Source organism: Lynx canadensis, chromosome D1, assembly GCF_007474595.2.
Source record: "Lynx canadensis isolate LIC74 chromosome D1, mLynCan4.pri.v2, whole genome shotgun sequence".
Lineage (NCBI taxonomy): Eukaryota > Metazoa > Chordata > Mammalia > Carnivora > Felidae > Lynx > Lynx canadensis.
In genome coordinates this window covers 22,340,582-22,354,880 of record NC_044312.2, presented here as the reverse complement: position 1 = coordinate 22,354,880, position 14,299 = coordinate 22,340,582, and the positions used below count along the sequence as shown (strand labels likewise).

General features: G+C 50.2%; 1 protein-coding gene across 5 annotated transcripts in view; it reads right to left on the bottom strand.

Moving 5' to 3' along the window:
• Window positions 1–14,299, bottom strand: part of PKNOX2 (PBX/knotted 1 homeobox 2) — a 284,066-nt gene that overhangs the window by 57,494 nt on the left and 212,273 nt on the right. For all 5 annotated transcript variants that reach the window (XM_030333207.1, XM_030333206.1, XM_030333201.1 and 2 more), the window contains one exon: window positions 6,314–6,453. In XM_030333207.1, the coding sequence (XP_030189067.1) occupies window positions 6,314–6,453 (140 nt within the window). The remainder of the gene's footprint in view (window positions 1–6,313; window positions 6,454–14,299) is intronic.

Sequence of the window (14,299 nt, the reverse complement as noted above, 5' to 3'; positions counted from 1 at the left end):
AAGAGGACCCAGCCCCTCTGTCCAGCCCCCAACCCTCGGGGGTCCCTCCCACCCCATTTATCATTCCCCCTGGGTTTCACCTCCCTGGGGAAAAGCAGTGCAACTCTCCCACACTGCACTGTGGTCAGAAGGCTCGCAGTCAATTCCACAAATACTTTTTGAGTCCATACTATGTGCCAAGTTTCTATTAGAGCCGCTCTCTATGTCTCTCTTTCTCCTACTCCCTGGACTGGTTCTTCTTTATTCAAAACCCCTCTTGGAACTTAACACGACGCTTGACACATAGCAGAGCTCACTACACATTTAACTGAATTGCAAGATAGACACCTCTTGACTGGGGGGTCCTTTCCAGTCCTGCCTCTGGCTGCCTCGCCTCTCAGCATTTCTAGCATCTTCTGGCCTGACCAACCCCTGCTTGCGTTTCCCCAAACATCTGACAGCCGCTAACATCTACAGAGAACTCCCCAAATGCGGGATTCTTTACTAAATACGTAATGTGCATTCTCTCATGGATTCCTCACAACAACCCCGATGAAGAGATAATACCGTTTTACAGATGAGGAAATCGAGGCCCAGAAAGGCTTAGTGCCTAGGGCGGTGCCAGAATGTAAACGCAGGTGATCTAAATGTAAAGGCCCATTTCCTAACCCCGAATTCCCCCGCTGAATGCACCAGACGGCTTCCCATCCTGAACACGCCATGGGGACACATGCTGGCCCCTCTTGCTTCAAACAATCTCACCCCATCCCCACCCCGCGCAGCAAACACTGATCTGTGTGTCAGGTATTATCCCGTATTCTCTAATTTTAGTCTAGCTATTACTATTTTCTTTTTTACAGTTGAGAAAACAGAGGCTCGGAGAGATTAACTCACCCAAGGTGACAAAGCTAGTGATCACCAACTCTATTTCTAGGGCTCGTGGCACGGCCCAGCATGGCCATTCTCCTGCATTTACACCTCTAGCTCCAGGGCTGCCAGGACCAAGCCCGGAGCCTCAGTGACCTTTACAAGGATGGTCTCTTACAATAGAGCGATCCGAACGCTGCCACTGCCCTGTTCCGATCCTTCCCCAAGTGAGTGTACATTCTAGAGGGACCCGGTCTGGAGGAGGCTGGAAGAAGTGGAGCACAGACAGGGCTTTAGAAATGTGTATTGCCCTTACTGAACTAGAGATGGAGTCCAGCATGAGCTGCTCGGGGGTAGTCACGCACGGGTTAGAAGTTCTGAGTCTGTGGTTGAGGAGGGGGATGGAGCTGTCCTGAAGACCTGGAAGCACCACAGGGCAAGGTCAAGATTCTCGAAGCTGGGACACTGCAGAGGAGGTGAAGCCTGGTTTGATGCAGGGTTTCTGAAGCTTCCAGGAAGGAATTTTTGTTAACGGGTAAACCGGGAAGGGCCTGGAATCCACTTGGAGAAGACGGGAGTGTGGGGGTGAAGGCAGGGCTTTGCTCAAGCAGATGGGAAGAGACGACAGTGCTGGGTAGAAACTAGGAAGGAGAAAATTCACTGCCTCAGGGTTAACGGTGAAAAATCACAATTGCAAACACCTACTTCGTGCTGGGCACTGTGTGAAGTAGTTAATTCATTAAGAGAGAACATTTCAAATTTAGAACCCAGGAGTAGACCGCACAGGCCCATGAGGACAACAGAGAAGTGTGGGCTCGTGGCTAAAGGTATGAATAAAAATAAAACCATTCCAAAGAATTGGTTATAAGATGTATCGACCTTTTATTTTAAAATCAGAGACTGTGAGGGCGCCTGGGTGGCTCAGTCGGTTAAGCGGCCGACTTCAGCTCAGGTCATGATCTCACGGTCTGTGAGTTCGAGCCCTGCGTCGGGCTCTGTGCTGACAGCTCAGAGCCTGGAGCCCGTTTCAGATTCTGTGTCTCCCTCTCTCTCTGACCCTCCCCTGCTCATGCTCTGTCTCTCTCTGTCTCAAAAATAAACGTTAAAAAAAAAAAATTAAAAAAAAAAATCAGAGACTGTGGGCCTGTAACTTGCCTACCTGTATGGGGGTTGTACTTGAGGCAGGCAAGAGCCAGATGGGAGCCCCTCTTTGCAACTCTGGTCAGTGGTATTGTGTTGGTAGTTTGAAGTGGGCCCTGGTGGGAGCATTTACACAGTGGAATTCAGCAAATGCTACGAACCAGGGCTCTGTATCGCCTCGCCCCCGATAGCCAGCACACCAGCCTAGGACTGTTGTGTATTTATGAGGTGCTGCCTCGCCTGAGTTAATCAACCCATTCAACAAGCTCTAGTACACACTCTGTCCAAGCTGCTGACTCTAAGGTATGGTATGGGGCGCCAGGGATAGTCGATTAATAAAACAGACATAGACCCTGCCCTCATGGAGTTAACCATCTAGTGGGGGAAACAAATACCGTTGATGAAATCAACTTAATTGTGAGCCATGCCACAGAGGAGAAATACGGGGTGTGTGGGGGGGGGGTGGGTAGCAGTCAGCCACCCTCTCCACCTGCACGGCATCTCGATTCTCCAGCATTTTAAGTGCAGAAGCAAAGCACCCTGCCCCTGCCACTTCCTCGCTGCTCAAGCCTGCAGCCTGGCATTTCCTATCAATAGCAGGTAACTTCTGCGCTGGGCGGGCCCCTTCCCCAGTTCTTGGAGAGCTTTTCAGCCTTGTGGGAGAGAACCAACGCCTTAGCCTTAGCAGAGCTTTCTCAGCAAAGCCGACCTCCTCCCCACCTCGCACCTGGCCAGGCCTAGCTCTCTGCCACTCTGCTTGCTCCCCAGGACATCATGGTTTCCATGGGAACCCACTCACTTCAAAGGGGAACGAAGGAGACTGGAGGGGAGGAGGGAGAGTGAAAGCTGGATTAACCCCACCCTCCTCGCCCTATCTCTGCACGCCTGGCCATCTAACCACCAGGTTCTGGACAGCACCTAACACTGTCCATCCGCATGGAGGGGTGGAGTGGGGCGGTCCAAGCTAAGTTTGAACGTCTTGGGGGTAAGTCCCAGGGCTGAGGTGGGGGACTAGGGAAGGGGAGAACTGAGCTAGGTCCAAACCTGCGGTGGTCCTCACTGCACAGGGCCTCCCCTCCTCAGACCCCCTCTCAGCACTGCTCTTGGGCCACAAACACAATTACCCGCGATGTGCATCCAATCATGGGATCTGCTCGGATTAGACTGCAATCATTAATCTGAGCGGGAGCTCCTGGTTGCCTTGCTGATTAGCCCAGATGATGCTCTGGTATGATCCAATTAAAGACAGACTGCCTCCCCTCTCCCCCACTACAAGCACGCACGCATGCACACACACACACACACACACACACACACACACACACACACACTTTCCACATCAGAAGGAACCAATACATTTCATTAACACGTCCTTATACACAAATAGAACCTCAGGGGCATTGGACGCTCCAAGGGCTCACAGGCACACCCCTCCTTTTTGTCACACTGTCCCCCTGCCACCCTGCAGGGGCCTGGTCAGAAAGGGGCTCCCTCCACCCTTCCTTCATCTGTGGTTCTGGGAGGGGTCACAGTGGGGTCTCCCAGAAGTCGGCGCTGGGCACTAATCTGAATTGAAAAGTCTTGTTACATTTATTGACATAAAATGCTGACTCCCTGATGTGCTTTGGAGCAGCCAGGCTGCCCCAAGGCAGGCAAATCTAATTAAAATTACCCGAACCTTCAGGAGGCTGAGCTCCCTCCCCGGTCATCCTGCAATGGCTGTAGAGAGAACAGCTGGTATTAATGGGAGAGGTGTGGTTGTGGGAGAAAACCCCGGGCCCCTGGGCAGGAGGGACTGCGGAGAAAAGCCGGGCGAAGGTGCTGGTGTCAGCTCTCTTGGTTGTCCTGAGATGCCGGGTGGCCATGTTTGTCTGGGCAATTGGTGGCAACCAACCTGGGATTCCTTCTTCACGGTCAGACAGCTGCAGAGACAAAGGCTGCAGGGCAAAGGCTGAGGGCTGCTGAGGGCTGCTGAGGGCTCAGCCCGGTGGGAGAAGGTAAAGCTCAGGTGTGAAGGTGAGCAGGAAGAAGCGTTGGTTGGAGGACCATCTGGGCTTTTATGTTTCAAGTGACATCATGATGAACAGCTCCCATGGGAGAGGTGACCCACATCTCCTGCAGGTTGGCCTGGGTGGGAAATGAGCCTGAGATCTTGGGAAGGGCCACAGCACCAGGTGCTTACATGAGCTGTCTCAACAATCTTACTGAACCTACTGGTTAGCTTCTGTCATGAAACTCAAGCTCACAGAGATTAGTACACAAAAGGAGCTGGGACTCAAGCCTGGGTGTCCAGAAACTTTCTGTTGTATCATGAACCAGGGGTCTTTCTAGACTATGATCTGTGCTCACCACAGGTCCCCTGTCTGTGAAGGTGCCCAGGATGATGCACACAGATCACGTGGTGTGAGTGGGACCAAGAGTCTGCGTCTCTCAAGAACTCCCAGGGGATACAGTGCTGTTAGCCCCCGGGCCATACTATGGGTAGCAATGATCTACATGGAGTATGATGGCTCTAACCCCCAAGCCATCAGACCATCAGGTGGTTTTCAGACGCCATGGTACTCTCCCTTCTCATGTTCACCACAAAAGCACAAGCCCACCTCGCAGTTTAATTTCCAGGTGGTTGTGAAGCCTCATCTCCCCACACCCAGATGCTCTGGCCACTGGCCATTCTGGGAGCACAGAGGCTCTGCTCTGTCTGGAAGGCTCTACTCCAGCCCATTTCTCCTGGTGGACTCTCTCACCAGCCTTTAAGATCAAGCTCAAATATTGTCTACTCGGTAAAGCCTTCTCTGTTAAAGCTCTGACCACACTGTGTTGGTTTCTCATCTGCCTATCTATCTGTTCCTGGAGACATGGGGAACAGAGATGCGTTTGCTTTGATAGTTTACCCTCTTTCGCTGGTTGTCCAGCTCAGCGCCTCCACATATTAATAGTAAGGGTTCAATACAAGAGTGTGAAGGAAGGAGAGACAGGAGGACAGGAGTGTCCAGTCTCTTTGACAGGTACCGTGACCAGATGTGGGAGTTCTTTGGGGTCCAAAGCAGAGTTCTTTCCCGGCAGGCAGCAGGGCCTGGCCAGTGCACTGGGCAGAGCGGGGCACAGGCAGGGTGATTTATTCTTCCAGCAAGGCTGGGAAAGACCCTCGTGGCGGGACCTATGGATCAGGGCTCACTGCTCTGGACTCCGTGTTGGCATTAGAGGCACTCGGCTCATCTGAGTAACTAAAAATAATGCCAGTGGTAATGATAATAACAGCAATAATTACCACCATTACCATAAAAGCATTGTCACCGTGGGGAGGAGTGAGGAAGGAATCAATCTTCTTCCCATTCATCTTGGCTGGATCGTTCCCCATGTGACGATACTGGCACCTGCTGCAGTGTGTGTCCAGACACAGGTAAGACGCGTTTACTGGTACACGTGAATGTATGTGCTCACACAAGTGAGCGTGCGCTAGGGTGTCACCTCCATATTGAGTGCTGACTCGGGCGTCTTTTCTAGCAGTGTGGGCGCCCCACAGAAAGACAATGACTAACATCCCTGCCAGGGCGGCTCTCAGAGGACTGCATCTTCTCAACCACATGGACAAACCAGACAGGCCCTGGGCCCCTCCCAGCCTCCGCAACATTCAGGGCCTGGCCCTGCTCTCAGCTGCCGGCTCTCAGCACCCTCCCCCTCTGGAAGGAGGGTGCCAGAACATACGCAGCCACACACCACGCCTCTTGCTACGAGACAAAGACAATCATGGATCAAAAAAGGACCTGCTGCATTAGATCTACCTGGAATGCTTTTTAAAAAGTCATATTCCTCTTCCTATAGCTTGACCTACTGATTCAGCATTTCTGAGCATGGAGCCCAGAAATACGGGTTTTAATAAGCTCTCCCAGTGATTTTCAGGCATATTAAAGTTTGTGTAATGCCAAGTCCTAGACGGGACCAGCAGATGTCCCCTGGGCTTGCTGGAGTGAAGGCACAATGGCGGACACGCGAGGAGAGCCTCTCAAGGTGGCAGTTTGCTGAGCGGAGGGTTTCTGATGCTCAAGAGGGCTCAATCCCCAGCTGGGATGAGAAAAGGATCCTCCAGGAAGATGCTGCCCGGGCCCTCTTGGCCCTCACCAGACAATCCCAGGAAGCTAGCGTCAATCCACATGGGCCAGCTGAGGGATGTCCAGATGGATTTGAGAGAGAAGACGGTGAGGAGAGCAGCTTTTGGGCATTGTCTTTATGCACCCACCCACTGGCCTGCATTCTCCTCTCCCAGGGCTGAGCTGGGCCGGAGGCTGACTGGGGCGGGGGCTTTCAACACAGCTGAAGTGTCTCCTACCTGTACACAGCTCTCTTGTCAGCCTCCAGCTGGGCCTGGGGGTCAATGGGGGCACTGGGCACAGGCGTGCTGGCAGCAGCTGAGGGTGCGGAGATGTGGACAGCCTGGGTCTTAGAGGGTGCCTGAGCAGTTGCTGTCATCTGCAGAGAGAAAAAAGGGGAGGGGACAGGTTAGTATGGCCAGGACAGCCAGTTCCCCAGCTGGAATTGGGAGGCCCGCCCCGGCCTGTGGCGTGTGTGTGAACAAGAGAAGGTGGGCAAGGGAACGGTGGGTGTGCAACCAGCATCCATTTGTTTGCATGCCACAGTGAGAAGGAAGCATTCCCTAGGTGAGAACATTTTAGAGAATAATTTAGGAGCCTACAAAACCAGGTGGTGCACCGGCACTCTTTAGAAGAGATGACTGATTCTTCTTAATGCAAATTAGGGTGGTGACCTCTGCCAAGAAGCAGAAAAAGCCAAAATGATGAACCCTTTAAATTGTGCTTATGAGTCATTTGGGCTGGACTGGGCAGTAGTAAGTTGATTTCATGACTTTGAAGAGCAGGAAAAAAAAATAGCTGAATCAGTTCTCATTTGGGTGGAAGTTTGCTCCGTTTAACCCAAGACAGGAGTAACTGTTTTAATGGCTTTGATTGATCATTGAATGGGTCCCCAAATTTGGTCTACCTGGGTGTTTGGAGATAAGCAGGTTTTAGTGGACACTGGACAGACTTTTGTTCTCAGCCGTAACAAATATTTAGGGCCGTGATTTTTGTCCTATGTAATGTTTTTGAAGGTATGCCCAGGCCCCAAATTTTGTACCAATCAGAGCGACTCCTTTTAATGTTATATGTTGGGCTTTCTATATAAAATTTTAAGAAACTATGAGATGGCTTACATTTTTTTGATAACCACCCTTACAGAGTTTAATGCTTTTATAATATATTCTCTCTAGTCAAATGGATCCCTAAAATGTCATGAATAGTGACATGCCTCAACTATTCTTTTCTGCCAGCCTGTCCATAGCACCAGTGTTGTTGGGCCTGATACACTTGTCTGACTTCCCCACTGAAGCCTTGTTTACACCTTCATCCATAGCATCCAATTGACAGAGTATGTGCTTAGCCTTTGTTGAGAAAATGAATGAATGAATGAATGAATGAATGACTACATCTTAAAAGAATCAGATGTTTTATAGCTGGAATACTCATCATATGATCTAGGTCCCTGCTTTTTGGAAGAAAAAGTACAGTTCTCCCGTCAACACAAGCACATCGTTGCTAATGCTGTTGCTATCCCCAAGACATTTGCTTTTGATGTCTCACTTTCTCAAGATCTCTGCTTGGATGTCACGTCTTCAGAGTGAAATAGAGCCCCTCTGTCCCTTCCTATGCCCATACTCTGCTTCATTCCATAGGCCTTTCTATGATCAGATACTATATATCTACTTGCTTAGTGATTTTCTCTTCCACTCCCAACTAACTTAAGCTCAAAGAGGGCTTGATTAGCAGTTGTACTTCTAGGGCCCAGCATAGCCTGGCACTGGTAGATACTCAATAAATATTTGTTGAATCAATGAATTAATGAATGACAGGTGGTGAATGAGATCTTTCATGTCTTAAAAGACACATATCTGCTTTATTGTACTGGCTCCCCATCATTTTTTGTTAGGAAGAAACACCCTTCTCATTGTTGGCTGAACTGGGGGGACTCACCCAAACTCAGCATCAGAGGCTAGACATAGCATCCTGATACCTTTAAGCCAGCAGACAATGGCTTGAATCCTGCTGTCTCCCATTATTAGCCTTTGACCTTGGGCAAATCCGTTGTTTTTCCTGAACTCTTATTTTCTCATCAGTAAGCCATTTGATGTCATTTTAGGATCCATAAGTATTTTTTTTTAAGTTCACATAGCATTATTAGGAGTTTTTTTTTTTTTTAATGTTTATTTATTTTTGAGAGAGAGACAAGCAGAGCATGAATCAGGGAGGGGCAGAGAGAGAGAGGGAGACACAGAATCCGAAGCAGTCTCCAGGCTCTGTGCTGACAGCTCAGACGTGGGCTTGAACCCACGAACCGCAGGATCATGACCTGAGCCAAAGTCAGATGCTTAACTGACTGAGCCACCCAGGCGCCCCTAGGATCCATAAGTATTAAAGAGGTGCTATAAGGATGAAAGTAGAAACAAATGTTCCAGTTTTCAAAACAGAGAAAGAAGGTGGAATCAGAAAAACTAAACACTGCTAATCTTCACTTTGATCTGGGCCAGTTTCTTTCATCCACTAATGTAAGCAGTCATTTCTTCAAGTATTTCCTGAGTTGTTGGCAATGTACTGGGCACCGTGCTAGGTAGGCACTGAGGTCCCGAGGATGAGTGCCTGTTCTCATGGAACTCAGTTTCTGGATTTAACATAATGACTATGCTGGCAGGTAAGGAAAACATACAGACATGTCAATGACCTCAGCAAGGCACCTCCCATGACACCATGACACCCTTGAGGAAGACACTGAGAGCTGTGACCGGTGGAGAACTGTGTGGATTAGTAAGCTATACCCAGAGGATGACATTTAAAGGATAGATGTCCGCTTGAGGAAGGCTTCTAGGATAGTGCCACCTGCTTTCTCCTTAGCCCTCTTTTTCAATATTTTTATCAGTGATTTAGAGGGTGTCTGAAGAAATGCTCAGCAAATTTATAGGTGACATGAGACTGAGATCCAAAAGATCTTTACAGATTTTGGCCACAGGCTAAGTCTAATGAGATTAATTTGCATCTACTAAGTTGGAATGTAACACTTTTAACACTTGAGCCAAAAAAAAAAAAATCAATAATATAAGTGCAGAACAGGAGAGACACAGTTTAACAGAAGTGTTTGAGTTGACAGAAGGCTCATACATCCAAAGTGTAATGTGTCTGTCAAAAAAACCAAGACAAGCAACCTAACCTGACGCTATCTGAGGATGCATTAACAGAAGCATGACTCACATAAAGCCTCTAGTCTCATTCGTCTCTGCTGAAACCAGTGGAGGAGAATGCACTCAGAGGATAGATCAGGCTGGTGGAGGCATTCTGCACTGTGTCGTGGGAGGAATATTTGAATCTGGGATATGTAAGGGAGATTTGAGGGACAGGGGAGATGAGACACGAGAGCACCCTTTGAATATCGGAACAAGGGATTCGATTACATCAGCTTTGCTCTGCGTGCTCCCAAAGGGTCAAACGACAAAACAACGCATTCAATCTGTATCACACAGAGACAGATTTGGGCTCAACCCAAGTAATACGTTTCCAAGCCCCTGAGCATTTTGAGGCCGGAATGGGCTGCATCCAGGAGGCGTGAGTTTCCACTGCGGCAGCCAGCGGCCAAGTGGAGACTGATCAGCTGGTCCCCTGTGGAGGGGACTGGAGGCTCCAGCTGGGTGGCCTCTGAAGTCCCCACCCTGACAGGCTCAGACACATCGGGGAACTCTACCAATCACCACCGGCTGCATGGGGCTGACGAGAGGCTCAGACGAGATGGTGTACAGAATGTGGGAGTGCTTGGGAAACTCTGAAGGGCTCCCAAGATGGCGGGGTGGTTGTTGTCATTAAACACCCGATTTCCAAAATGAGCTTCTTTTCTAAAGCAAGGCACAGCTATGTCCACGGAGCTTGTTTAGGGGTGAAGTGTAGGGAAGGCTGGTATGGCTCTGCCTTGCCCACTAAGGGTGCATTTCCTCGTGCCCTTGAAGGAATCCACAGAGGACCTCCATGAAGATGAGCTAAGAGAGAGAGAGGGATGAGGGGAGATACTCCTTTTCTTCCCATCTCCCCTTTCTAGGCAAGACTGCTAGGTTATGGAGGGAAGCAGAGAATGAGAATAAATCAAAGGCAGTCACTTGCTGGCATCCCAGGAGGCCCCAGTTGAGAGGCAGTTCCTGGGGCTCAGGGAGGGTTGCGGGGTGGGGGCAGAAGAGAACAGATCTACTCTGAGCGGGACAATAATTCAGATTTATTTAGCTCCTGGGGGCCAAGTCAGCAAACTGCATTTCTCCAGGTTTGGAGAATGAGTGTTTACCTCCAAATAGATCCCCTTTTCTTTTCTTTTTCTTTTTTTTTTTTTTTTAATTTTTTCAACGTTTATTTATTTTGGGGACAGAGAGAGACAGAGCATGAACGGGGGAGGGGCAGAGAGAGAGGGAGACACAGAATCGGAAACAGGCTCCAGGCTCTGAGCCATCAGCCCAGAGCCCGACGCGGGGCTCGAACTCCCGGACCGCGAGATCGTGACCTGGCTGAAGTCGGATGCTTAACCGACTGCGCCACCCAGGCGCCCCTAGATCCCCTTTTCTATCCAGAGACTTCCATTTCCCAAGAACTGGAGCTCCAAAGGAGCAGCCCCCCAGCAGCTGCCTCAGGGCCTGGAGGAGGGGGTGCCACCGTGGAGGTTCTGGGAGGTTCCTGGGTAGCACGCCCAGAGCAGGAGCAGGGGAGAGGCTGGAGGGACCAGGGGGGTAGGGCAGGGTCGTTAAGTGACATGACATGCTGGAGCTCCCTGGTTCTGGCTGGTGAAAGCCAACTGTTAAATCTTCTGGACTTTTGCAAGCTGGTTGATATCACATCGGTGGCTCGAAAGTGGCCTGGTTGAGCATTTACAGCATGGAAATTGGCAAATGCTACAAATCAGGGCCCCTCCCCGAACTGGCTGTCAGCTATTTACTAGGACACCTAGTGTCAGGCATTCTCTCCAAGTAACTTTGTCCGGTTCTCCTCTGTCTGGCATGTAAAAAAACTAGTGATACACACTCCACGTGGCCACTTGGCATGTTTACAGCTGGTTCCAGGACCGGCCACTCCAGACTCTGAACCTTTCTACAAGGAGGCTTCAGAGAACTCTGGAACTTCTGCCTTGGTGGCAAACAGGGTGTGGGTATGGCATTGCCCAGACACAAGGACAGTCCCTTTTCGACAAGGAGAACTGAGCACAGAGAAGGAGAGGCAAAGTTGAACAATATCTTGAGAGTTTTCTCGAAGATCAGAAAGGTCTCAGTGAGTAGAAGGAGCAGGGAATCTGAGAGCCTGGGTTTGAAGCTCCTCTGTCAATGATTAGCTACATGTTGCGGGGCAAGTTTCCTGACCTCTTTGACTCTTGGTTTTCCTATATGTAAAAAGCAAGGGAGGGACGCCGGGGTGGCTCCCTCAGTCAAGGCCTGACTCTTGGTTTCAGCTCACATCATGATCTCACAGTTTCGTGAGTTCAAGCCCACTCTGCACTCACAGTGTGGAGCCTGCTTGGAATTCTCTCTCTCCCTCTCTCTGCCCCTCCCTCACTTGCACTGTCTCTGTCTCTCTCAAAATAAATAAATAAGCTTTAGAAAAATGTTTTTTAAAAAAGGGATAATACCACACAGGCTGTGAGGAGTAATCAAGAGAACAGGGCAATGACTAATGGCCAGGAAAGGGGGGCAGCAAGAGATGGGGTGCTGTGAGAGCCCACACAGGGTTCTAGGGTTCACCTTAGAGTCCTTTTCTTGGGGCAAACACCCTGAGGCCACCACTCCATGCTCTTTCCTTCCATAAAAGCTATAACCACTGGACCTCTCTCCATCATTCAGCCAGAACTGGCCCTGCCTTAAGCTTGGAGCGGAAGGGCCCAGATTCTTGGTCTGAAACACCTTGAGATGAAAGTTCACGAGCCCCGCCCCCATCCGAAAATGGACTGGGATGAGTTGACATTTGCAAACTGTGTATGTGGGAAGGCAAAATGTGCAGGCAAACCTGTCAGCTTCTCTGACCATCTAGTCTGACCATGAAAATGAGTAGGAGATGCTCCATGGTGTGATTTGAGAGGTGCTGATGACTTGAGAAGCTCCTCTCCCCTACCTGCTCCCGTTGCCCTCACGGACACTGGAACGCCCATCCATGCTTTCATTTCTGCTAAGCACCACCCTTTCCCAACTGTAGGAGGAGAGTGGCACTTATGTTCTAATGAGCTAATAAAATACCTCTATAGGCTTTCATGTCCAACCGTCATCCTGTGCAATAAGTTAGTGTCATTCTCATTTTCCATGAGAAAATTGAAGCCCACAGAGGTGAAGAAATTGCTAGAAATCACAGTTTACACGAACTGTTAGGGCAAGAACTAAGAGCTTTTTTTCTTTGAAGAGGAGAATGGACAGACCCCCCCTGCTTCCCTATCAAGTGACAAAGGGGACAGAAAGGAAGGGAGCCAAAAATGGGCTGAAGTCTCACCTCTCAGCCATGCTGGTGGGTCTCCCATGCAGCTACTTGTCCCCATTGCGGTCCAGCTTCTCCACAACACCCAAGAGGCCTCCCATACACAAGTCATTCCCCAAACACTAGTCATGGGTCATCCCAGAAACAGTCCTTCTGTGTGGAGCCCAAGCAGGAAGGTATGGGTGGTTCATGAATTGAAGGTGGCTCAGTGCTATTGAGTTCACGTTCCTGGGAGGCTGCAGAGGAAGGACCTGTGACCTAGGTCACAGTGACCTAGAGATGGCGAAGCCTGATCCCACGGGCTACAAGCCTTCCATCACTGCCAGCTGCCAGCTTCCATTCAGGGCTTCTCTCTTTTGCTCCTGGGAGGTGGGGAGGGGGACTCAGGATGAGGGATGACACCAGAGTCCTTCCAGCACCCCATAGGAGACCCTGGCATCAAGCAGCACTGAATCCCACCTTTGCCACCCACCACTGGCCAACCTTGCACATGTAACTTTACCTTTCAGGGCCTCAGTTTCCTCATCTGTGAACCGGTGGTGACGCTTCCTACCTCCCACCAGTCACCACTGTCATGAGGTTTGCTGCCTCCTTCAGTGGACGCTAGCTGAGCCCTGGCGACAGTCAGGCCCATCTGCCCTGTGTTCCCAAGGCCCCGAGCACACGATTTAGCCGCCTGTGCTTATTTGCCTCTGTCATCAACTAGACAGTAGGACCCTGCAGGGCATGGGCTATGTCTTCTCGGTTTACAATTGTAGCCTCAGTGTTTGACAGCGAGAGTATCCAAAATATCTATTGAATGCAGGCATGACTGGTGTGGAGTAGATAGGCTTCTCATCAAATTATACCTTTTTAGCTGCAGGTTTACTTTCTTGACACTGAATGCCTCAGGCCACAAAAGAGAAGTCACAGTTCGTGCCTGCATATTGTTTGGGAGCAGCAGGCATCCCACCCAGGGCTGGAGATCATGGGACATGGTGTGATGTACTGGCATGAGCATTTACTTTGGACTTGACTCTCTGCCTGTGTGACTTGGGCGAGTTACTCAACCTTTCTGTTCCAGGGCCCTCATCTATAAAATGAGAGTAATAATACCTAAGGTGCAGTGTTGTTGGAATTAAATGAGACAATGTGTGCAAAGCAGCTGGCACTTAATGGTGTATGGTAGTTATCATTAATAAAATCCACCATCTGCAGCCCACCCTCAGAGTTGGCCTCTGTTGCTTCTGTACCACGGGCTACCTGGAGGGGGAGGGGGTCCTGACCCTGTAGAAGGAACCTGCTCTCTTGTAAGCACCCGGGGGGGTGGGGCAGGCTTGGGTTCAGGCGCAGGGAGAGGGGGCCATGGTGTTGTGGAAGGAGACATCACTCTTCATCAGCTATGTCACCTTGGGTGACTGACTCAGTTTCTCTGAGCCTCGGTTTCTCCATCAGGGACAAATGGAGCTAATAATCTCATTTCCCAGGGCTACAGGGAAGCCATACGTGAGGGTGAAATGCACATGGTGGACACTCAGTAAACCTTGGTTTCCAAGCATGTTTATGATTCCTTTTTGCTAGTCTTCTCTCTGAATCCAAACTCCACTCCCTGCCCATATCCTGCCCCGGACACCTCAGCACCCACGCTTCCCGTGTCACCCTACATATGCCCTTTCCCCCCACGTGCTCTTTGTGTCTCCGACACCCAGGAATCTCTCACAGAGTCCTTTGTTCCAACCCTGGACAACCTAGGCCTGCACCTTCTCAGCGTGACTCAGCAGGAACACCCCTCCAAAGAGGAAAGCCCCTCT